The sequence below is a fragment of the Phragmites australis genome, chromosome 21, assembly GCF_958298935.1.
Source record: "Phragmites australis chromosome 21, lpPhrAust1.1, whole genome shotgun sequence".
NCBI classification, from domain to species: domain Eukaryota; kingdom Viridiplantae; phylum Streptophyta; class Magnoliopsida; order Poales; family Poaceae; genus Phragmites; species Phragmites australis.
The window spans coordinates 4,871,842-4,896,828 of NC_084941.1; the positions used below are offsets into that span (position 1 = coordinate 4,871,842).

The window sequence follows — 24,987 nt, forward strand, 5'->3', positions numbered from 1 at the left end:
TTCAATTTCACCGACCGTATGTGTTGACCGACCCAGGTGTCAAAGCCCAACAACGATCCTGTTCCGAGTTCCGACCCAGGCCGGGACCAAAGACCCGGTCAGGCGAGCCGCTCGCACGAATCACAAAGCACCCAGCGTCCTCTACGCGGTGAAGCATCCTCCTCGGCTCCTCCCCAGTTTGCTTCCTCTGCTACCCAAACCTCCAGCGCGACAACTCCCCCCAATTTTCCTTCACCTTGAAGCACCCGCCCCATCCCGATCCCCCTCCCCGCCTCCGCCCACCGCGCCCTTCCCCCATGGCGTCGGCGTCCAACGTGATGCTCGCGATCCACGAGAAGAAGACGACCGCCACCGACCTCTACCGCCCGCTCCGCCTCTACATCGCCTCCGCCTACTCGGAGCGCGAGGCCGCAGCGGCCGACGACGACCTCTGCGCGGTGCGCGACCTCCGCGCTGCGATCGAGCAGCCCTCCCTGCCCGACGCCTCCTCCCTCGAGCAGCGCCGCGACGCGCTCCTCGCCTACGCGCGCGCGCTGGCGCTCGTGGAGCCCCGCTTCCCCATCTCCCCCGACCGCGCGCACGTCCACTCCCTCACCTTCACCTGGCACGACGCCTTCAAGGGGAACAAGAAGTGCGCCCTGGCCTCCGTCCACCTCGAGAAGGCCGCCGTGCTCTTCAACCTTGGCGCCGTCTACTCCCAGATCGCGCTCTCCGGGGACCGCTCCACCGACGTCGGGATCAGGACGGCGTGCGGCGCGTTCCAGAGCGCGGCGGGGACGTTCGCATGGCTCAAGGAGAGCGGGGTCGCGGCCAAGGCCGTCGCCGCGGGGGCCACCACCGTGGACGTCACGCCCGAGTGTGCAGGCATGTTGGAGAAGCTCATGCTGGCGCAGGCGCAGGAGTGCTTCTTCGAGAAGGTCATAGCTGGAGGGAAGCCCCCCGCGCTGTGCTCGAAGGTGGCGCGGCAGGTGCGTGATTACTGCCTATTGCTCAGGTTGTTTTGTTGCTTTGAACTCAGTGATACTGATAACGCGTTAAGAGATCTTACTTTGGATTGATTTGGAGTGGAGCTTGGAATGTTTCTGAAGTTGTTTGAACAGTGAAATATGTTTACCAGCCATAAGTGAATTTGATATGCTGTAGTATTGGGAATTTATCCAGTTACGAGATGATTATAACTAAGTTATGATAAGCTGACCCTAAGCTAGGCAAGTCCATTTTATCGTAACATCATGGTAAACCTAATTATGGAATCATCCCATGGGGTGGTTAAATTGTTTGATTGAAACATATTTAGGACTTAGCAGACAATCGATAGGAATATTATGGTAATTCATCGAGTAAAGATTTTAGTATGACTGATTTGCTGGAGTTCATGTCTGTATCCTGATGGCAGTGAGGTTAGTTCCTGCTATTGATTTGATTTAGTTAGGTATGACTTGCATGGTTGATATTTTGCTACTATTAATTCAGCACATTCTTATCATGATACCATCACATTTCTTCGCTTCTGTGGAACTTTGTTGATGTCAATGTGCTATGTGCCTTACTCTTGGTCATTACATGTATATGTATCTTTTCAGGTGGGCATATTCTACGAGGAAGCTTATGCACCTCTCTGCGCACCTCCTCTTAGTCAGCACTTCGATAAGACATGGGTGTCTCATGTCCAGCTGAAGGCAGCTCAATTCTACGCTGATGCTTGCTATAGGTATTCGTTGGATCTTCATGAGAAAGAACAAATTGCTGAGGAAATTGCACGCTTAAAGATTGGAATGGGCGCCTTGGCAGATGCCAAGAAGGCTGCAAGGGGAGTTGCTGCCCAGCTTCTGGATTCTGTCAACAAGCTGGAGGGTAACATGAAAACCAACTTGGAGAGGGCTATGAAGGAGAATGAGCGTGTTTACCTGATGCGGGTTCCAGCTGCTGGTTCCTTGGGAGCCCTCCCTGCAGCACCCCTTGCAAAGCCTATTTCTCTGGCTGAAGCTTTAGATGCTAGCAAGGAAAGGCTTTTTTCATCACTTGTACCCGATGGCAGCATGAAAGCACTCTCTAAGTACACTGAAATGGTAGACGATATTATCCGGACCCAGGCGGAGAAACTGCAGCAAGCTAGTGAGATCACTAGAGTCAGGCTGAAGGAAATGGACTTACCAGATTCTATTCTTTCATTGGAAGGTAATATCACCTTACCCTTTGATCTGAAGGAAGACATAGAGGCTGTGCAGATAAGCGGTGGCCCTGCTGGCTTGGAAGCTGAGTTGCAGCAGCTTAGGGATTTGAGGAGGGTCAATCAGGAACTACTTGTTCAGACTGAAGAGCTTCTACAGAAGGAGGCGAATGAAGACGCTCAATTTCGTACGCAATTTGGGAGTCGTTGGACTAGACCTCAATCAAGCACCCTAACAAAAAATATTCAGGATCGATTGAATCTATTTGCTGCTAATCTTAAGAAAGCTTCTGATAGTGATTCTCTGATCGAACGAGGTGTGAAGGAGAACTATCCCTTGATGTCTATTCTTGACAAAAGACCGGTGAGAGTTAACATTACATGAAACTAAAAGTATTATTAAGATTTAAGAGGATTACTTTTCTTCATTTGCTTCACAATGAACCGCGGCCCTCTTTTTTGTTATCACCATTTCATCTCTAGATAGTTACACGTTCCTGTTATATGTTGCAGATAGAGTCTGCACTTCCAAGCATTTCGAGGCCAATCATGTCCTTGGATGGGAATGAAGATGCTATTGTTGGAGCCCTGAAACAAAGCTTGGTAATGCACATTAATTCTCTTAGCTGATAAAACGTGCAGTATGACCATTTGTTTTAAATTTGGCAAAACTAATTTGATATGTGGACACAGAGGCAACTGGAATCTCTAGGAGCACAAAGGGCAGGTCTTGAAGACATGCTCAAAGAAATGAAGAGAAAGGTACAATTATTGCTTCTTGTGATTTTTTCTTGATAGTTGTGCCCGTAGAATACTGAGTCTGGCAATAGCAGTGATTTACAAGCAATGGTGCCAGTTTATCTTCTCAGTGGAAAAATTGTGCTTATGTAAAATATGAAGTGTTCTGGGAGTGCTGTGTTTATACTAATTCATCATGAGCTTCTATGAGTGCCTTTTTATGTGCTACTGTTGCTGTAGTTAGTAATTTTCTGCTTTGCGTTGCCCCTTCCAACTTCCACTTGACACGATTTTGTAGAGGTCCTGATGCTTTGCTTTTCAAGTTTGTTAGTCCTTGCAATAACTGAAATTCAATATTTATCTTTCATTACTAAGATATTAGTGATAAATAACTGGTGATGTGGCATATACTATCTTGTGCACTGAGAATATTCATTTCTACCAGGATGATATACTGCCTAAGTTGATGGCTGGTGTTGGATCACATGATGATCTTTTTAAGAAGGAGATTGCAAAGTATGATCCTATATGTGCTGAAATTGCAGATAACATTGTGGCACAGGAACAATTATTGCTACAAATACAGGTAAGCAAACATTCCTGATAAATATTAGTGTAGTTCGCTTTAGTATTTTCTTTGTGCTAGAAGTTTGGGTAAATATCCTTGCTGATAAAAAGCATATATATTATATCCCTCTAAAAACATGTGTGTATTGAAATTGAGTGAATAGTAGCATCATTTTTTCGCAATTAAGTGAGTTAACTCAGTAGATACGAGCAAAGAAAGACAATTGAGAAGTATTTGTAAGAGCCTAGTGTGCTATATTTTGCTATGTTCTTTCTGCTTGTGTCTTAACACTTGGATCCTTGCACAGGCACAAAATGAGCAATTCGCTACTGTATTCAATCTAGAGGATTACAAAGGTAACCATTTTGGGTTTCTTTCATTTTACAGTTATGATAGATATCAGCACATAGCGACTTCTGTAGCTTGCTTTATACCTTCAGTCCAAAAGTTACAACAGGCTCTTTAGATTACTTATCTGCTTTAGCTATCCATATGATGTACTGCTGCCTTTCACCACTCTCCACCTGTGTACTTTGGTAACATTTTTTTTCTTTTGCATTTGTTCATCCTCTGGATGGTAGATATCATGCACTTTGGTAGTGGGCTCGATGCCCATTCTTGAGTCCCACAATTACAGGGACTCTTTAGACTTGTTCTGATATATCTTGTATTGACAAGGTTGGACAATTATTGATTCGCAGAATTTCTGCGCCAATTGCAGCAATTTATCTGCTCCAGTTATCTATATGGTCAGGAACTGAGCCTAGCTTAGTTGGTGGGATGTGTGGGTGTACGCCCCCACCACCTAGGTTTGAGTCCATCTCAAACTTGAATTTGGGTGCCTATTTCTTCTTATAGGCAATGCCCCACCTAGTTCCTCCTAGGTGATCGAGTTTTTTTATATGGTCTTCTGCCTTTCGCTACTTGTATACTTCAGGTAGCAGGGTATGTGTTGCTTGCATGCATGTCTTTTCCTTTGTGCGTCATGTTCTGAAGTTGCTTCAATTGATACTGCCTCTGTTTAATAATCACCCCTATTGACAAATTTAACATGCCATATGAAGAATCATTTGTTCTTTTGCTGGTGCTGCTTTGTAGTGTGTGCCACAACGTTGCTTAATTTCTAAATTCTAATAATCATTATATGGAAATGATACCACAGTAGGATGCTATTATGTAGCAGTATGCCTATCTTTCATTCTTTTGTTTGGACTGTAGGAGTTAGATCTTTCCAAACAATGTGATTTGCAATTCTGATTTCTGAAACTCCTTTTTCAGCTGCTCGCGAGAGATGTTACAAGCAAATTGCTGCTGCTGTTGCTAAATACCGGGAAATTAAGAAGAACATCAATGAGGGCCTAAATTTTTATGTGACTTTACAGGTGTGTTTGCTTTTCCATTCGCATTTTGTTCCAGTTGTATTGAACATGTGGATGCTGATGTCTCCTCTCGGAAGGGCTACTGATTCTTTAATAATCCCTGTGTACAGGAAGCAATAGGCAAAATAAAACAGCAGTGTAGTGACTTTATAATGACCCGAAACATTCAATGCCGGGAAATGATCGAAGATGTGCAGAGGAAGCTAGCGGGTTTCAACTTCTCATCCTCCAGCCACAACTCTATGCAGAGGAACTCTTCTGTACCACCTGATCAGAGCAGTCCATCACCACCGCCGCGTGCTCCTCACGCTCAGCCCCCCTATGCTGCTACACCTGGGGGAGACTCAAGGCCTGGATACTCTCAACCGGAGCCAAGACCTGCATACACACAGCCATACCCCCCATCCTATGGCGCGCCACCGCAACAGCCTCCGTATGGCGCACCGCACCCCGGTCAGTACCACCAGCAGCCGCCGCAGCAGCCACCACCCGGTCATGACTATGGACAACCAGCATATCCTGGATGGCGCGGGCCGTACTACAATGCGCATCAACCGCAGCCGCAGCAACCGGGGCCATATCCTCATCCACCGTACAATGCCCCGGGGCCTTACCCTCCCCACCAGAGCTACTACAGGCCTCAATGAGTGATCGATCATCTTGCCGTCGCTGCAACTATTTGTTTGCTCCATTTTCATTGGGTCATGTCATTCTCTGGTGTTTTGCATTCGAGTTTGGTGGTGTAATACCAGGTTGGTTAGACGGCAACTTGTATGTTTAGGCGTATAATAATGTGTTGGATGTGGCATACACGGATACGTTCACATGCAGTCGCCACGCTATAAGGTTGGTCGAGTGAACATGATGTGAACTCTAAAGAGCCCAAGACGATCCTGAGCGTCATCTACCAAATGCGACAAACTATCGGTATTTTCTTCAGTGACACTCGATCTATCAATTTCCCCAAAATTTCAACTCTCCAAATCAAATGTTGTTAAATTAAGATCAAGTTCTCCCAAAGAGAAGAAAATGTTTATTTGAAATTAGTACAGGAGTTTAAAATATTCGATGTCATAATTCATCAGGTTTATAAGTGCACATCTTGAAAACGAGAGAGGTTGATCAGGCGATGAAGAACGCCAGCAGGGTTAGAGGAGGAGGTTGATTTAGAGAGCTCCTTTATCCTTGAAAACGTCATTTAACTTTTGCCCCATCGCAGCCGCCATCCTTCCCCGGCCATCTCGATCGCGACGGGCTGTTCCCACCGATCAAGCGGCGCGCGCACATGAGGCCATCGTTTCCTCTCCTCTCCCCTTGTGCGAGCTGGTAGCTCCCCTCCCACCAATGGCCGTGCCCCGTCGGCTCTCCGCCACCGCGGCCGCGACGGACGTGTCGCGCCGGGTGCGCATCGGCCTTCGGCCCTGCTCGGAGGTGGAGCGGGTCATTGGGGAGCGCTACCGCTCGGGAAGCCTCGGCCCTGAGGACGCGCTCCGCCTGTTCGACGAATTGCTCCCGCTAGCCAGGCCCGGCTCCGTTTACGCCATCAACCAGCTCCTCACTGCCGTCGCTCGTGCGCGGGCGGACTCATCCGTGCGCGGCGGCCCTGCGCTAGCCATCTCCCTCTTCAATCGCATGGCCCGAGCTGGCGCCAACAAGGTGGCCCCCGACATATACACCTACAGCATCGTCATCGGCTGCTGCTGCCGCGTGGGCCGCCTTGACCTCGGCTTCGCCGCCGTCGGCCGCATTATTAAGACGGGATGGAGGATGGGTGCCATCACCTTCACGCACCTGCTCAGGGCCCTATGTGCCGAGGAGAGGACTAGCGATGCAATGGATATAGTGCTCCGACAAATGCGGGAGCTCGGCTGCACACCCGACGTCTTCTCTTACAACATTCTTCTCAAGGGGCTCTGCGACGAGAAGAAGAGTCAAGAGGCTCTCGAGCTGCTCCACATGATGACTGCTGACAGAGGGAGCTGCCGGTCAGACGTGGTTTCGTACAACACCGTCATTGATGGCTTGTTTAAAGAGGGCGAGGCAGAAAAGGCTCGTAGCCTATTTCATGAAATGCAGGATCATGGTATTTCCCCCGATGTTGTGACATACAACTCAGTTATTGATGGCCTATGCAAGGCTCGAGTAATGGATAGAGCTGAGGAGGTCCTACAACAGATGTTGGATAAAGGTGTTGTGCCGAACTGCACCACATATAACAGTCTGATCCACGGGTATTGCTCTTCAGGACAGTGGAAAGAGGCGGTTAGAATTCTTGAAGAAATGTCCAAAGATTGTGATGGACCAGATGTTGTTACTTGTAATTTGCTGATGGACTATCTTTGCAAGAATGGAAGATGCACAGAAGCAAGGAAGATTTTTTATTATATGGTCCAGAGGGGTCCAAAACCTAATGTTACCACCTGTTGCGTTCTGCTTCACTGGTACGCAACCAAAGGAGATTTTGTTGATATGCATGATATCCTGAATTTGATGATACGTGACGGTATTGCCCTTGATCATGGTGCCTTCAACATACTGATATGTGCATATGCTAAACGCCAAATGGTTGATAAGGCAATGCTTATATTTACAACAATGCGGCAGCAAGGAATTAACCCGAATGTAGTCACCTACGCCACAGTAATAGACGGGCTTTGCAAGGTAGGCAGAGTGGATGATGCTCTGTTGCAATTCGATCAGATGATTAATGAAGGATTGACTCCTAATATCGTTGTGTTTACCACCCTTATTCATGGTCTGTGTACCTGTGGCAAATGGGAGAAGGCTGAAGAGTTCACTTTTGAAATGATTAATAGAGGCATCCATCCCGACAATGTATTCTTCACCACAGTCATAGGCAGCCTATGCAAAGAAGGAAGGGTTATGGAAGCCCAGAATTTCTTTGACCTGATGACATGTGTAGGTGCAAAGCCCGATGTTGTTTCGTATACTACACTGATAGATGGATATTGCTTAGAAGGAAAGGTGGATGAAGCGGCGAAGCTACTTGCTGGTATGGCCACCATTGACTTGAAACCTGACGATGTTACCTATAATACTTTGCTTAATGGCTACTGTAAGAACGGAAGGACAGAGGATGGGTTAGCTCTTTTCAGAGAAATGTTGAGCAAGGGTGTTAAGCCAGGATCTATTACGTATAGCATACTTCTGCAAGCATTATTTCAGACTGGAAGAACTGTTGCTGCAAAGGAACTCTATCTGGAGATGGTTAACAGTGGAACTTGCGTGTATATTACTACCTATAACATAATTCTCCATGGACTCTGTAAAAATAACTGTGTTGCTGATGCGCTTAGAATGTTCCAGAGCCTATGTTCTATGGATCTTCAACTTCATATTAGTACTTTCAATATTATGATTGATGCATTGTTCAATGTTGGCAGAAAGGACGATGCCATGAATTTGTTTGATGCTATCTCAAACAATGGTTTAGTACCGGACGTGGTGACCTACAACATAATAATGGAAAAACTCATAGAAGAAGGGTTGCTGGAAGAGTCAGACAAGATGTTTTTAGACATGGAGAATAGTGGCTGTGCTCCAAACTCACGTATGCTTAATGCTACAGTTAGGAGATTATTGTTTAGGGGTGACCTAAGCAGAGCTGGGGCTTACCTCTCCAGAATTGTTGAAAAGGACTTCTCACTTGAAGCTTCCACTGTTTCAATGCTAATATCGCTTTCCCCCAAGGCAAAATGTCAGGAACTTGTGAGGTCGCTCCCTGAAAAATATCGTTTTCCTATGAAAGGCAGCAATGGATGAATCATTTTCCAGCAATGGTTTCGCGCCTGATATGAGCATGCTCTCTATAAGCAAAGTGTAAATATCCTTGCGACAATGCACCTGTTTCTTCCCTTTATTGTCTGTTTGTGCAAAACTTGTTGCCGTAAAATTGGGCTGGACATTATCTGCATTGTTGAACATTATCTTACTTTTAGACATTTTTGGTACAGCAAAGCAAAATGCAAAATGGTGAGGGATATCGATTTCCAGACCTTGCAATGTACTGCAGAGTGCAGACAAACGTTATAGATGGGTCTAGTTAGATACTGTGTCAGTGTATGTGCTTGCTGCTAGTCTGCTACATTATTGGTGTCAGGACTTAAGGCATGACATTTTCAGTGATCTCTTGCCTTGTAGGTCCCTCGCTAACTCGAATATTCATTAGATTCTATACTTGTGCAGAATATTCATTGCATTTTGATTAGATGCAGCATTTGCCGTTTGGTCTGATAACTTCTGTAGGTCTGGGAGCTTATCTAGGTCTGGGAGCATTTGTCAAAGTTTTTCAGCTGCTCGCGAGAGAAGGCAAATTGCTGCGGCTGTTGCTAAATACCGGGAAATTAAGAAGAACTTCAATGAGGGCCTAAATTTTTATGTGACTTTGCAGGTGTGTTTGCTTTTCCATCCGCATTTTGTTCCAGTTGTATTGAACATATGAATGCTGATGTTTGTATTTTGTTTGTAAACGTATAATCACGGCTATATCAGCAGCAGAAGACTATACTTCTGCACTCGGAACTACCTTCTGAGGTGGCAAAAAGTTAAATGCCCCTGTGAGTTCTGCTTCTTTCAAATGCATGCGGTTTCGCGCCGCGGTTGCATGGCCTTCGCCCTTCGCACACACCAAACGGAATGCCCTCATCTCTCTCTCTCTCTCTCTCTCTCTCTCTCTCTCTGTCTCTCTGCTACAGCCTGATGGATACTGTCATCTTCTCGTCGAAGAAACGATGCAAGGTGCAGTTTGCCTTAACAATTCTGCAGTACGTAGGGCATAGTAATCTCTCATATTCAGTTGGCCTCCAAGCAAACTGCAGCAAGAGCCTGCACCTATTGTGCACTGAGAACATGTAGAAACCCAACCATGCTGATTGGATCTGCATGCATTTTGTGTGATTATTTGACCTACATGGCTACATGTTCTCAGCATGTTGAACACCTCCTGGACATTTTTGGTACAGCACAATGCAAAATCAAAATGGTGAGGAATATTGATTTCCAGACCTCGCAATGTACTACAGAGTGCAGACAAACCTTATGGGTCTTGTTAGATATGTCAATGTATGTGCTTGCTGCTAGTCTGCTACATTATGCGTACGAGTGAAATTTACATGATCTCCAATGTTATCGAGTATTTCAAAACGTTGATTCTTCAAAGCCTGAATCAAACCCTGGTAGTAATGGGAAGAAAAAAATGTGGAGATTTTTTTCCCTTCTGCAGATAAAAGAACTGGAAATTCCGGTATTTCCGAAGTAGCCTAGGCTCCTATCAGCTAAATAGCACGAGCGAAGCAAGTATCAGATGAGCAGTTTCATTTGGCCTCTGACCTCAAATAACAGCCGTTATAACAACAGGTTCAAACATTCAGAACCCATATACAGCTCTTGTCACTAGGTATTTCATTCAGGAGAGAGAGAGAGAGATGACATTACTTGGCAATAAGACATAATCTAAGTTATTGCACGGTTAATGTAAAAGCTATCTACCATTCCACCAAGAACATCAACGCGGCAACTAATCTGCAGTCAGATAGCTCCAGGCACACAGCAACCCTGCTCGATCTGTTTTCCTCTGCTACGAGACCAGAATCTAGACCCAGCTTGGGTAATGTGGCATGCGAGAAGACTGGGATTGGGATGGCTGCTGCGTGCCTCGGCTGTTAGCGCTAATGAAGCCTTGCAGAAGGCTCTGCGCAGCTTTCGCTTGGTCCAGCGTGCCCCGGATCTCCACTACAGACTCGGAAGAACCAGCATGAGCTTCAAGTAACCTCAGTCTTGCACCAGAAATCTGGAATCAAGTAGGAGAGAATTCATGAGGAAAACTACTGGGCCATCACAGAGGATGCACTCCAAATTGCAGTCCCAATGGAATAAAAAGCATAGCTTATATACCTGACGGATCTCCGCTAGATTGACCCCACCAACTCCAATAATAGATTCCATGGAATTATTTGGAATCCTCAGTTCAATAGTGCTTGAGAACCTGCTGCCAAAGGATCATCTATCAATGAAATTTGTTCAGGTAAAATTAGATTTGTGTTTTGGAAGGAAGCAGGCCTCCAAAGTCATACCCAGTGGCAGCAAGTCCTCGATAGTCCTCACGTCCATGCATCTGTCCAGCAGCCTGACAAGAACGAAATTTAAAACTAGTTGGAACTTAAGATTTTCTGATAGGCATAAACAGAATCAAGAAAATTGGTCGAAACCAACAGCAGCAGAGAACATTTCAGCAGGCAGATCTAGGATTTGCAGCCAAGTAACAACAAACATATAGTGTTGCACCATCTTGTCCACATTAGAGTAAACATAGCTACCACAGAAGTGACAGCTGTAAGGATGGATCACCGTAAGACTAACATATGATATTTGTTCTTTATTCAGCAATACCACCCAATTATGATACAAAATAGGTACAGTAGAACAGCCCTGTGTACGGTCTCAAGCCTCCAATGAAAAATTTAGGTGATGGTCATTTGCAAAAGAAGCTAATGCGTCAAAGATGTACCTCAGTATATTCATAAGCATTTGAATTTCCATCTCTTGTGACGCCTAATTGCTGTGTACCCCTACTAGAGTAGCTATCAGTAGGCACATGGTCACGATAAGAACGATGGGATATATAATCCGCACCAGGACTAAAAGACGAGGGAAGTTCTCTACTAGGCAAGCGAGCAGGTGCTGCATATCTCTGATAAGCAGATGATGGGACATTACTAACAAACAGAGGGCTTCCACTAGGATATTCTCTTTTAGAAAAGAAATCTACAGGATATGCATGGGAAGGATCACGATGTGCACTTTCGTTTAGTCTTCCATATGGTATATTACTATAAGGTCTTCCGTGTGGTGGATCGTTGGCAGGCCTTCCGTAAGGTGGATCGTTGGCAGGCCTTCCATATGGTGGATCAATGGCAGGCCTTCCATACAGTGGATCATTGGTAGGTCTTCCATATGGTGGATCAATGGCAGGTGCGGGCCTTCCATATGGTGGATAATTGGCAGGTCTTCCATATAATGTGAATTCCCTGCTAGGCAATATATCAACAGGAGGACCATCAAAAGGGGCAACAGGTGGAGGATTATTGGCAGAACTTGCATCTCTCAAAGTCCTAGTTCTAAGTCTCGAAGCAATCTCTGTGAGGGCTCCTCTTGCGATAGCTGGAGGCCCAGCAACCTGAAAGCTTGGAACAAATGTAAAGGCACAACAAAAAGTTAACAAATAAAAAGTCCAGATATAGAAACAATAAATATACATATCTTGGTGTAGCTGTGATTATTAAATCACCTGCACAAGCTCGTCATCAAAAGACAAGTACTTTGGTTTATCTGCCTTCGAGTAAACTCGAATTTCAGCCCCAGTTCGCCTTCTCATTTCAGTAATTACCTTCCCACCTTCCCCAAGAATACAGCCAACTTTGCTTGATTGTACAACAAGCCTTGTACTCAAATGGTGTTTCTCAGAAGGTGCACTTACTTTATTATGGAGCAAAATAAGTGCCTCAATTGTTGGGGATATTGGATCAGCTGGTATCTGGATAAATAAAAGGAGATAAAAGTATAAGTACTCATGCTGAAAGTTGGTATGACAAGGGGCTGGCAATTGGAACAACCATCTGCATTGTTACCTCCTTAGATGAAATAATAATCAGCCTTTCTCCAGAAGCATCTTTGTCAACTTCTTGAACCTTAATGCGAGCACCAGTCTGCTGTTCTACCTGCCGAACATTGGCCCCGTTTTTCCCAATAACTAAACCAATGAGCTCAGAAGCACACAGAATTCTGACAGAAAACTCTTCAGCTTCAGCAACAGGATATCGCAATGGTCCATGTCTATATGAATCAAGCAAGGGTACAGGTGGTGGATCATCAACACGCAGGTGTGGCAACATTGGATTCCCATGTTGTAATGGTGGTGGAGACTCGCGTTTCCTTTGTGTGCTTGCATCTATTATTTCTTCAAGAGGTGGATTTTCTTTACGAGGATGTTGATGGAGACGAGTAGATATTTCATAGAGAGCTTTTCTTACAAGAGAAGGTGCTCCGGATATCTGAAATAATACAAGCACAATATGCTACTCATGTCCAGGAGTGAAACTATACATGATAAGGACAAAAGTTCCAAGAGATGAGAACAACAGGCCAGATCAAAAACTCCATTATTTAGTTCATTAATTACTTAACAGGGCATATCAAGTTATCAACAACATGAGAAACTTTCCGAGTATGACATCAATTGATATATGCCCATAGTGAATTATTTGTTTCCGTATAATCAATGCAAGAATAGTTGAATACTAAATCCAAGTTAAGAAATGTTACGAGGCCACAGGTATAAATGGAAGCTAAAGTCATTACTAAGCTGAATAAGATAACAGAGGATTTCTTACTACTAAAGCAAACTTACCTGCACCAGTTCATCACTTTCAATTGCACACTGGGGAAGGTTTTCGGATGGCAAGACACGGATCCCTGCACCAGTATCACTCCGCAGTTGTTGTATAATAGAGCCACCTTTTCCTAGCAGGCAGCCAACTTGATTGCCTGGAACCAAAATTCGAGCAGTCACATCATCAACAATTTCAGACTTTTCGTGGGCTCCGTCATGAACAACTTCGTCCACAACAATCTTATCATGTATCTTCAACAAGGCATCTTGGGCAGAACAATGAGGCTTCATGTTCTCTAAGCCATCATTAGAAATATTTTCAGCTGCTTCGTCAGCTCGTTCAGATTGATTTTGGTAGTTGAAGATGATAATTACTCTCTCGTCTGCACCAGGAATGGAATCAGCAACCCTTATCTTTGCTTTAGTTTCCTCTCTAAGGGCCTTAACAATGTCACCACCTCTCCCTAAGACACTGCCTATCTTTTTTACTGAGCACAATATCCTGTAAATGGTTTCAATTGGCTCAGAGGACACAGATGTGTCATCATGCCTGGAGTTTAACCGTTTCCTCTTTCCATCATCAGAATTGAAATGTGTCCTCTTTTTGGAATTACTTCTAGAATTACCATAATCCATCAAAATCAACGTTATAGTACACCTTTGTCTGCATAAAGAATGATCCATTAGCATCAACAAACTGAATAGGTATAGAAGAAGGCAATGCAGAAATGAAAGGGTGTAGCATGCACAGGAGTCTAGGGCATCTCCAATGATCACTCATACATAGCCTTGTAGTTTATGATTACCTCCAAAGTCAGAACCGCTGTTAAATGTCCATGTCGCTATTTTGGACTACGGAGTACTAGTATAGGTAGTTTACAAGTACAACAACAGGTATTGACCCCGCAAATATCAAGACACCCTGGCGACCACAAGCCACAATGATTAAAATATATGCTTACCCGCTGTTTACTTTCAACATATATTCAAGCAGCGCTCTGCAATATTTATTTCCTTTAAATAAAAAAAATGCCACTATGTAATTTTGTTCCATTATAACATCATTTTGATTTTTTTATTGGCCAAAAGAGATAGTGAATAACAATGTGTGGCCGAAGTATAAAAAACTAATGAAGTGTTTTGGCAATGCAATCCAGCCAAAGAAATAGTCACAGTAGGATTTTGAAAGTCCAGTTTTCCAGAAATGCAGATATAATGCCAGCATGGGCAAAAAGGGAACATCATAGTAAGGTACCACGCATAATTTAAATTTAAATAGATAGATGAAACATTGAAAAGGGACAGAGAATATGGCAGAAATAAATGATTTGATACAAGATTGCTTCATTGATGTTTTCACCAAAATAGAATAAACAGATTTATGGCATGAAAAATAGCCAGTTATCCTTTCATAGAGATCTAAATGATCAAAACATATATGGAATTACAGTTCTATCAGTTCCTACATGGAAAGATATCCTAGTTGTACCAGGGTGGAAAGGCTGCTAGGCAACTGGAAAGCTCCAGTTTAAATTTATACAAATGTAATTAGCATAAAATCATAAGTAAAATGTGGTAGCTGCAAACCCGAGCTCAAGTAAGGCAAATCATCACTAACATAGTAACATTGCATTATAAGCAAAAGGCATCCTAGAATATGTGACTTGCAGCGATTCTGTAGAGTGACCTCTACAATAGCTTCGCCTTGTATCCATAAATGGCAAGGAATGATGCAACAATCATGCCTCATCAGGCCACCACCTAAGAAGAAATGCAAATTGCCAACTGCACATCCTGATGCAGATCTACTAGCATGTACCCAAAAAATCAATCTAACACTAAAAAAAATACCCCATAAGGCTAGTCATTTAGAGCACTTTAGCACGTGTACAAAAATCCACAGCAACTCTGCTTACGTAGAAAATACTAGCACGCCAAAGCTGCGGTTTGACCTCACATTTCAGCTCATTATAGCATTCAAACTCAAATTTTAATTACACAGATTTCAGAAGCCTCGGTTTACCTTTGGTCAATATCACGAGAAAGATAACGAACTGAGCGCACTAGCACAGATGATTCGAGCTGCGGCCCGGGGCAGAATTAATTTGGGACATGGAATTAAACTGAACCCCAATTTTTTCGAAAACAAATTCGCTACAGCCAAAGAGGACCCGCAAGGGTCAAACTGGATGGGCTGAAATTCCTATCCCAGCAAAAAATATTTGGATTTGATTGCTCACAGTCACAGCACAGAAAAGATCGCACGGTACCGAAGTCACTCTTGTAACAGTTCCCACCAAGCAATATAGGTCCTCCTCAACCCCCCCCCCCCCCCCCCCAAAAAGAACGACTTGAAGCGCACTGGATGGGTCTTCACCTCAACACCGGTGTAGCAGAGAAGAGCGACCAGAAAACTCCTTCAAGGTGGCGCTCTTCTCTTCGGCGGAGTGATGCCTGCGTGTTAGGAGCAACGATGGGGCGCGAGTCTGAGACAGGCAACCCGGCCGGGAGGAAGCACGCAACAGGGGCCGATTGGTGCCCTCGACGCCGCGAGGGGAAGGAGTAGTCTCCGCGGAAGCTAACACCCCGGCGCCATGGATGCCCGGTTGTACGGACCCCAAGCAATCCCCACCACCAGCAACACCACTCAAGGGAAAAGCCACCAATCCCCAGAGGAAGAACGCCGGAAGACAAACAGAGATTCGCGCTTGCGGGGAGAGGCAAGCAACTAGCACGGGCCAGGCTTCTAGGTTCCGAAGGCAGGTTACCTGATGGGTTCGAAGCGCGAGGAGGCCTCCTCGTCGTCGTCGCCCTAGTCGCCGCCGACTCGCCGGCGCAGAGGCTTCTGGCGATTAGGGCAAGGCCTCAGGGAGGTTTCTGGAGATGGGGCCCCACCGGGGAGCGCGTTTAAAGATGCGTGCGGGTGCGGCGCGGCCCGACTTGACGGGATGGGTTCGGGTCTCCAAACGTGGATGAGTGGATGGATATCCTGATCAGTCGTTTTATTTTTTCCATTCTTCCTTGGACCTTAGGTATAAAACTATAAATCATATGTATGTAGCAACACACTCGTATATCCTAGCACGCACAGCGAACCTATAAACTATGATCATATATCATAAGACGATAAGAGATATAGTCTTTTCATGTAGCAACTTATCATAGCGTTATAGTCCGTACTCTAGCATCTCTGCACCCTCTGACCCCAGTATCACCTTCTCTTCCCTCTCCGGACCAACCTCACTATGCACCTCCTCCTCCCATGCATGCCACTCCTATCCTCTCATGGTATGGCATTAGAGGAAGGGGGCGCTGGAAGAGGAGAAGGCTAACATAGTTAGAGGCAAAAAAAATTTCTCAGGGAGAAGTGACAGACATCGGTATGTGGCGAGGGAGATGAGATTATGAGAAGGTGGTAGGTGGCTAGGGGTGGGGACAAGAGAGGGCAGGGAGGGAGATGAGATCATGAGAAGGTGGTAGGTGGTCAGGGCGGGGACGAGAGAGGGCAGCAAGGGATATGAGATGGTGAGAAAGGTGGTAGGTGGCCAGGGGCGGGGACGGGAGAGCGTAGCGGGGGAGATGAGATGGTGAGAAAGGTGGTGGTGCGATAGGGTCCGAAGGAACTGAAATATTTCCTTATATATAGCTAGGATAATCTCTTCATATCAACGACGTTGATCATTCGTTTTGATCCAACGACGATGCAGCTTTTGATGATGTGGCCAGGGCCACCCACTCTCATCAGCATGTTTCCACGTGTCCAAATCACATGCAACAATCGAGGGGAAGAGCTGCTAATCCGCCGTATAGTCATTGCACAACGATATCATATCCCTATGTACAAAAACAATGTTAAAAAATTCACCGTTACAGCCACACAGGCTCGCACGTCATTGACCGTTGAGATCCAATCGTTGTAGCATGATCCCTCACCCTAAGATTTCCGCCCCCAAATCAAAGCTCGTTCCCCAGCCCATGTCATTGGTGTCTTGATGCATCCAGGGGATGATGTTGATAATATGGATGGATTAAACCATTAAGATTCTATGAGAAATGCACTACTCCCTAAGCATCGGGCATGAGGAAGAAGAAGAGCAAAATAACCTAGTAAATCAATCCCTTTGTTCTTTGAGTAAATGAATCGAAATGCCCATGCGATATTGGAAGCTAATTTCTTTTCAACCTGCATCTAGGTGAAGAATCCAGTTGAGGCGCGTGATGTTTAAAATCAAATAACATGCTAACCCTATTCCTAGGTTGTTAACTGTGTTTAATTACTTTTAAGTGCTAAGACGTGGTAGTAGGAGTCACATTTTGTAGTCTGTCTGTTAGTCCATTGTCCTAAGAGCATGGAATTTTTACTCTTTATTGCAACAACATCCATGTAATTCTGGGCATGTTAAGTAGCATAATTTGCTTTCTCACTCATAGATTATGTGTTACTTAGTAGCTTACAGAATTTGCTTGCATGATTCCTTAACCAACTTTTGTCCACCACAATGCTAGCTTGGAGTTCTCTAGAAGTATAACGTACTAGAAATTGGAGAAAAATAAAAAACTAGTGAACTATTCATCTTGTTTGGTGTATAAATTTACACACGCTTTTGTTTTTTTTTTTGATAAAGGAAGCTTTATTGACCCTTAGTGTTACATTAAGGTGATACAAATACATAAGAGTTCACTTCCGATTTCTGCATAGCATGGATGCACACGACCATAAAAAGATCAAAACACAAGGAAAGGAACAAAAAAAGAAATAGCCAGCTTGCGGGCTATGGTGGAGCTTCAATCCGAAGTCCGCGAGCTGGGTTGTGTTGCAGCGGCAGGAGCACCATGATATGGTGGCGTCGGCATGTATTCTTTTGGAGCGGGTGGCCAAGGAGATATTTACTGACATCCAAACCGGGTAAATATTTCCTTGGCCATCCGCTCCAAAAGAATACATGCCGACGCCACCATATCATGGTGCTCTTGCCGCTGCAACACAACCCATGAACGGAGCAATCGCGTACATGTATAGATAACCTGCAAAGGAGAATCAATTTTTCTTTTATTAAAAATCGTCTCATTTCTACATAGCCACAACGACAAACAAAATGCTGTCGTAGCTACCATTATTTTGTCTTTCCTTTGCTTACTAATCCCACAAAACTAGTTGCCAAACAAATTTAGAACACTTCTTGGTGGGTAAAGGTTGGAAGCAACTTAAATGATAAACCATACAGATCTTGCAAATCGACAATCAAAAAAGAGATATGTAATCATCTCATTTCTGTGACAGAAGAAACACTCTTGACTACCTTGTCATTATCTCTTAATTAGGTTATCCATTGTTAGAAGCACCCATCTGCGAATTTACCAAAGGAAGATTTTTATCTTCCAAATTTTCTTGTTCCTTCTAGGTTCTTCATTATCTATGAGTATCCGGTAAAGAGATTGTACTGAAAATTTTCCAGAATTGTTCAAATTCCATCAGAATTCGTTAGGTTCTTGTGCAAGATTGATATTGATGAGGTGAGGGAGCAACTCGTTCCACGCTATCAATTTGGGTCCGCTCAGGTCTCGGCGGAAGGTGATATTTGGTGGAAAGGATTAAAGAACATTGGCTACTATGTCTTGTTTGTTTCGAGCTATGTGTAAAGGCTAGGATATTGGCAGCTCAAAGGCGCATTACCTAGTCAGGTATCTTCCTAAAATCTGATTTTTGAGTCATCTTTATCTATGAAGGTACCAAAGCGAAAAAGTAATTCAGTCTTTTAAGTACCCCTCGAGGGATCATGAAGAAAGATATCATGTAAGTTGGCAGGCTAATAAGGACATAGTTGAGAAGGATAAGTCTACCTCCCGACGAGAAATACTTGCCCATCCAGCTACCCAGTCTTTTTTCAAACCTCTCCTCAACTCCTTTCCAATCTGAGTTACAAAGTTTGCGATAATGTATAGGAATACCCAGATAGCACAGAGGGAGCTCTCCCTTAGCACATCCGAATAAATCTTAGTGTTGGCTCACACTATCTATTATTTTGCAAAAACAGAACAATTCGCTATTATAGAGATTGATCTTTAAACCAGATTATTGCTCAAAAACGCAGAGCAGGAGTTTCATATTTATGGACATTTCAAAATCATGTTCCATAAAGAGAATTATGTCGTCAGTATATTGGAGAATAGATAAACTCCTATGGACAAGGTGAGCAACTATTCCCTTTACTTGACCTACTCTATTCGCTCTCTCGATCAGTATTGCTAACATATCCGTGACAATATTAAATAATATCGGCGAAAGGGGATCTCCCTGACGTAATCCTTTTTTAGTTTGGAAATAATGATCTGTTGAATCGTTAATTTTGATGGCTACACTTCCGTCAGATATAAACTGTTCAACCCAAGAGAACTATTTCGGTGAGAAACCTTTCATTTGGAGGCTCTGTAGCAGAAAAGTCCATTTAACTTTGCATAAGCCTTCTCAAAGTAAATTTTTAGTAAGACCTTATTTAAGTTTTAAAGCTAATATCCAATAGGCAAATAGGCATATATTATTGAATACCATAGGCTTCCTTAGTTTTTGGTATAAGGATGATTTTCCTGAAGTTTAGGCAATTGAACTCGTGGAACAGTGTCTTTAAGTCCTCCTCGATTACATCCCAGAATGTATGATAAAATTCTACTAGAAAACCATCAAGATTAGGGGCTTTGTTGTGTTCCATTTGGAATACAGCATCTCAGACTTCCTTTTCAATGAAGGGACTGTAAGAATTTCATTTTTTGCCTCATTTACCTGTGATATACCCTCGGTCCATGATTCTTGCATAGAGAATTTATTCATCACAGGTGGTCTCAATAATTATTTATAGTATTTTTTATGTATTTATTTAATTGAGTTTCACTATCAATTTTCTCTTCATCCTGCTCTAGGTAGAGTATTATTTGTTTTCTGTGTTTTTCATTTGCTATCATTTGAAAATAGCGTGTGTTGTTATCTCCCTACAGGAATTGATCAGCCTTTTCTTTTTTGTACCATTTTGTCTCCTCTTCGCGTAGTAGTTTGACCAATTTTTTGTTGGCTTGGTTCTTTAACTGAAGCTCAGATTCAAATAAGTCTCTTGACTCTGAAGCTTTGTCAAGGACATCTATTGTATCTAGAAATTCTCTTTTTTGTTGCTTATAGGTTCCGCTACTGTGAGCAGCCCCATCCTCTGAGATGGTGTCTCAAAGTGCTTAGTTTGTTTGTCCATTTTTTGATTGGTATTTGTCCTTTATTCGTTTTGTTCCATACCTCCTTAACCCGATATGCAAACCCAGTTCTAGCTTAAAGGGTCTATGACCGCCTTGAGGGACCGATCATTCGATATCAAAGAGCATAGGGGTGTGATCCGAAACCTCTATCATTTCTAGCGCTTGAACGGTTACTAATGGGCATTTTATTTCCTATTCTGTGAACATTAACACCCGATCCAGCTTCTCAAAAGTGGGTTTGATATGATTGTTTGCCCAAGTGTACTGTCTTTTAGGTAGGTCAATTTCCCTGAGATTTAAACTGTCAATGACAATATTAAATAGGGACAACCAATGGTTTGAGAATCTTCCATTATTTTTTCCCGTCTAAACCTCAAGATGTTAAAGTCCCCTCCAATACATATTTTTTTATGTACTCATAACTCTTGGAGGATCCTAACTGAACTTGGACTGGTGTTCTTTTTTTTTTTTTCAAAAGCTACAATATTGTGGTTGCTATGGTATCGTTATAGGAAAAACTAGAGACAGGTGACGAAGATCATTGTTATGACTACTCTGTTCTGATTTTGGAAAGAGCTCAGGTATAGTTCCCGACTCATGTTGTGGATCATCTGATGAGGTTGAGTCCTATTGCTGCACCTAATGGCTGTCCACCGGCAAAAGTCATGGCCACGATTCTGAAATTCGCGTGCCTTCTTCTCTGTTTGTGCATTCGTTGTCTTCCCTTTTTTTTCCCTTAGGCTTTGCTACCACATACATTAGAACTGAATTGGTTGTATGTATCATCTGTGATGGTGTAAATGCGATGTTTATGTTGCTGTAGTGCACATTTGTTTTGAACTGCTGATCCACACAAAAAAGAAGGGTTGTCAGCAAATTCACAAAACAGCATTTCGCTCGATAATTTAGATTTGGCATAGGAATTGTTGTATTCAATTGTCCATAAGTAGCACAAACGGACTGTTCAATATACAAAAAATATTTTTTTTAAATCGAATCGGCAGGAGAGCTACCTATTATATTAATAAGAATAAGAGCCTGACGTGCTATATTACTCGATTAATTAAGAAAAAATCAAGTGAAAATCACAATCACAACGGACAAACTACCTAGCTAGACTAGACCCAGAGCACCACAGATAACAACCCAAAAAACCGTAACATCTGACCATCTATCTAGCTAAAACTAGACCAGAGATGGTTAACAACGTCACATGACAGACCAAAGCCAGACCCAAGCTGGCAGCCACCCAAAGACGTGGGAAAGGAAACTCCCTGGCGACACCTTCAAAGAGAGCACAACGTTAATAACGCCACCATCGCATATCTAAAAAAATCAGAATTAGGTTTTCACTCGGAGGACCTCCTAAAGTTGACAAGGAACACCACATCACTGTCTCCATAGAGGGAGCGGTACATGAGGGTATCACCGGTGCTGGCATCGACAAGCAAGGGGCTCTTGCCTAGTGGCCCCGCACCTAACCATGTCAAGGGGCGCCAAAAAGTGGTCATGCCACAAGCTCATCGCAGCCACCGGTGACACACCGTTGACGATACAACCGACGATCTCCCAAGCACGTGCAGTCCAAAGAGCCATTGCCAAGTTGCAGAGCTCCCCGCAGGCCATATCTAGCGAAAGAAATAAATCAACAAGAGGAGGAGCCCGTAAAGCACTGGAGAGGTTAGGACGAAAACGAGCGCCACAAGAGGAGTATTGAAGCGTCATTTGTCGCCAAACTAACCAAACGTCAGCCCGCGCCACCCATAGAGCCAACACCACTACCTCCAAAATGTACAAATACTAGTCTCGGGACTATTGTTCCATGAAATAAACCTGACACCTCGCACAGGCACCACCCATATAACCGACACGGACCTTTAATCTCCACAGGGCTAAATCAGAGGGAATAAATTGATCCAGCAATGGGAGGAGCCGAAGTAGCCCAATGAGATTGGAGTGATGGCGATCGCCCTGTGGAGCTGGCAACATGAATCCAGACGACCCTGCCCACACAAAAATATAGAAAAGTTTGGTTTCAGGTCACAGGAAAAGAAAAGTTGTAGAAATAAGATCCATAAATTGATCCAGCATAAGGAGTTCATGCACGTTTATATCGGTTGGTATTCAACCAAAATTAGCATAATTATTTTTAAATTTGCATGAGCCTTTTTGAACGAAGTTTCCCAAGTAGCAACCAAAATATGTAGATTTGAGCATGCAGCTTCTCGAATAACTGGAAGCTAGCAGTTTTCTTGTGTTCATCAAGCACATGAATACAGGATACCGCCAACATGTTGATCATACATCCCACATTGAGACCCGAAAGAGAAGTTGAATCCTTTGTTAATCTTGAAGTACAAACGACAGGTCTCTTCCTTGTTACTTGATTATTTTGTAGTTTTTTCCTGAACCAAAGTGACATTACATGCGGATCGCAAAAAAAAAAGTGACATTACATGAAGAGAAGTGCTCCGCTATTTGCTTGACAACAATTTGGGGCCAGTCATTATTTCACTGTTATAACATCTACTAATTACTCTATCGGTTCCCAAATAGATGTCATTATAGGAATTTAGTTCTGTTCTCAAATAGATATTGGTATAGGTTTTCTAGGTGGTTGTTTTCTAAAGAGCCAATGTTAAAAGCTATTAAAAGTTAGAGTAGGACTAATTGAATATGGTTGATTTGGTGCTATTAATTACTCGTATAAATTAGAGTAATAAAAGAGGTAGACATGTTAAAACTAAGAGTATTGATTGTCACCTTGGTCTATGTGTTGAGGCTAAAATAGCATCTTAAAAAATATCGGAGGTGGTATCTTTTAGGGAAAATTGCAAACATACTACCCAATGATCGGTGACCACGTAATATTGTGCTTGCTTCTAGGGTAATGTGGTTATATCTAGGATGGTAGGAGTTTAATCTGGTACCATTTAAACCGTTGTAGTATTTAATTATATTATTTAGGAAGGTGAGAGGAAAAAGTATGTTAGATGGCCACTTGAGGTTGAGAGTTGGCTAAAACGCAGTGGTTTGTTAGAATCATCATTGTAGTATGTGTGAAGAGAGAAAATGAGTTTAATCTCATTGTAGTACATGCCATCTTGGGGATATATACAGCATTTTTTTTTCTGGTGCCATTGGCTTTGCAGTCAGACAATCTGCATAATCTCACCAAAGGTAGCATCAGTTTGGACCATTCGGCATAAGGAGTGGTATACAAAAGTGAAGCTTCCATGTTTTTTAATCTTTTCTCCCTTTTGATAGTATGATAGATAGAGAATTCAGAGATTTCATATTTCTACCATCGTGACTGCACGCCCTCGAATAGCGCGCGTGCGTGTGCCTCGCAATTGTATATGACATTTTTCAACTTTCATATTGGCAGTTTGCTGCACAAAGTGTCAAATTTTCACCCCATTTTCGTTCTATTGATCTCTGAGCATTTGCTTCATGTACTCTAATCTATAGACTACTGTTTTCTAGGACTAGACCGTATGCTTTACATATAATCCCGAAAAGTTTATGCTGAACGAAACATTACTTATTTTGTGTAAAAATGCACGTATATTGTACACCGTAGATGTACATGTACCATGCTCTGTACGCTGATTTTTCGGAAACTATGTACGCTCCTTTTTTATAAAAGAAAAGGACTCTGTACGCTCATATACTCGCACAAAAACTGAAAAAGATGCACAGCGCAGCGGGCCCGTGGGCCGTGTGTAGCGTTAAATCCAAACGGGCATCAACAGCCGCAGAAGATCCCCCCTCCCAGGCCCGTGGGCCGCGGGCGCCAGCTCCCTTCGGTGCGAATCGGACGACCCGCGGAAGCGGACGGGATGATGCTGAGCCACCGTTTAGTACCATACAGCCGAGAAAACATAACGTGGACTATCTTATAACGTGGGACGCAGCAGCCGCGTTGTCTCTTCGGAGACATCCGATAAAATTGGAACGATACAGAGAAGATTAGCATGGCCCCTGCGCAAGGATGACACGCACAAGTCGAGAAATGGTCCAAATATTTTTGAGATTTTCTGCTCCGGTCCTTTTCCTGTCTCAAGTATGCCCCTGCGACGTTTCTTTTGGCCCCTCTAGGTTTACGATTTCTTGCACTTAGGTCCCTACAGCCACGGCCGTCGTCCGTCCTTTTACACAGCTAGCCACGTCCCATCTTTACATGTACACCCTGAAAGGAAGTGTTTCATCCATTTCAGCCCCAGTACACTTGTATTTTTCACCTTGAATCTTCTCTTTCGTTGTGTTTAAGGTCTTGGAGCTTTAGAGGTTATTACTAATTGTTCCACTCCTTTATTGTTTTTCGATAACAAATCGTTCCACTATGTTACGTAACATTTATTTACATCATTGCTTTTTTGTGCTATATTGTCTTACACTCGAGCAAATTATTCCTTCCATTTTGTAATACTTACATTTTTAACCAAAAGGGTTTTCTAAAAACATTTCACGTATCCCAATATATTTT

The 24,987-nt window shown here is 43.5% G+C and overlaps 3 protein-coding genes and 1 non-coding gene across 9 annotated transcripts; 3 read left to right on the top strand and 1 right to left on the bottom strand.

Annotated features, from left to right (window-relative positions):
- The first annotated feature begins 172 nt into the window (after window positions 1-172).
- Window positions 173-5,663, top strand: LOC133902990 (vacuolar-sorting protein BRO1-like). Its single transcript, XM_062344318.1, has 8 exons — window positions 173-968; window positions 1,584-2,534; window positions 2,684-2,773; window positions 2,864-2,932; window positions 3,354-3,494; window positions 3,784-3,832; window positions 4,755-4,858; window positions 4,966-5,663. Exons 1-8 carry the CDS (start codon window positions 297-299, stop codon window positions 5,500-5,502), a joined length of 2,613 nt encoding a protein of 870 aa, XP_062200302.1. The 5' UTR covers window positions 173-296; the 3' UTR covers window positions 5,503-5,663.
- Window positions 5,664-5,941: 278 nt separating this feature from the next.
- Window positions 5,942-9,808, top strand: LOC133902991 (protein Rf1, mitochondrial-like). 2 transcript variants are annotated; one of them, XM_062344320.1, is made up of 2 exons: window positions 5,942-9,266; window positions 9,368-9,808. In XM_062344320.1, the coding sequence occupies exon 1, from the start codon at window positions 6,200-6,202 to the stop codon at window positions 8,636-8,638; it is 2,439 nt and encodes an 812-aa protein (XP_062200304.1). In that variant the 5' UTR covers window positions 5,942-6,199; the 3' UTR covers window positions 8,639-9,266; window positions 9,368-9,808. The 2 variants fall into 2 exon arrangements, with proteins under 2 accessions (XP_062200304.1, XP_062200303.1); XM_062344319.1 differs by having other exon boundaries at window positions 5,942-9,012; window positions 9,122-9,808.
- Window positions 9,809-10,170: 362 nt separating this feature from the next.
- Window positions 10,171-16,184, bottom strand: LOC133903021 (KH domain-containing protein At4g18375-like). 5 transcript variants are annotated; one of them, XM_062344356.1, is made up of 8 exons: window positions 16,031-16,184; window positions 13,281-13,926; window positions 12,502-12,924; window positions 12,162-12,407; window positions 11,382-12,050; window positions 10,948-11,000; window positions 10,769-10,859; window positions 10,171-10,664 (listed from the first exon to the last, which is right to left on the bottom strand). In XM_062344356.1, exons 2-8 carry the CDS (start codon window positions 13,896-13,898, stop codon window positions 10,467-10,469), a joined length of 2,298 nt encoding a protein of 765 aa, XP_062200340.1. In that variant the 5' UTR covers window positions 13,899-13,926; window positions 16,031-16,184; the 3' UTR covers window positions 10,171-10,466. The 5 variants fall into 5 exon arrangements, 3 of the variants coding, with proteins under 3 accessions (XP_062200340.1, XP_062200337.1, XP_062200338.1); XM_062344353.1 differs by having other exon boundaries at window positions 10,769-10,862; XM_062344354.1 differs by lacking the exon at window positions 16,031-16,184 and adding an exon at window positions 15,640-15,983 and having other exon boundaries at window positions 10,769-10,862.
- An 8,241-nt stretch (window positions 16,185-24,425) lies between these two features.
- Window positions 24,426-24,528, top strand: LOC133904172 (U6 spliceosomal RNA). Its single transcript, XR_009907408.1, has one exon. It is a non-coding gene; the product is annotated as a U6 spliceosomal RNA (small nuclear RNA).
- Window positions 24,529-24,987: the final 459 nt, after the last annotated feature.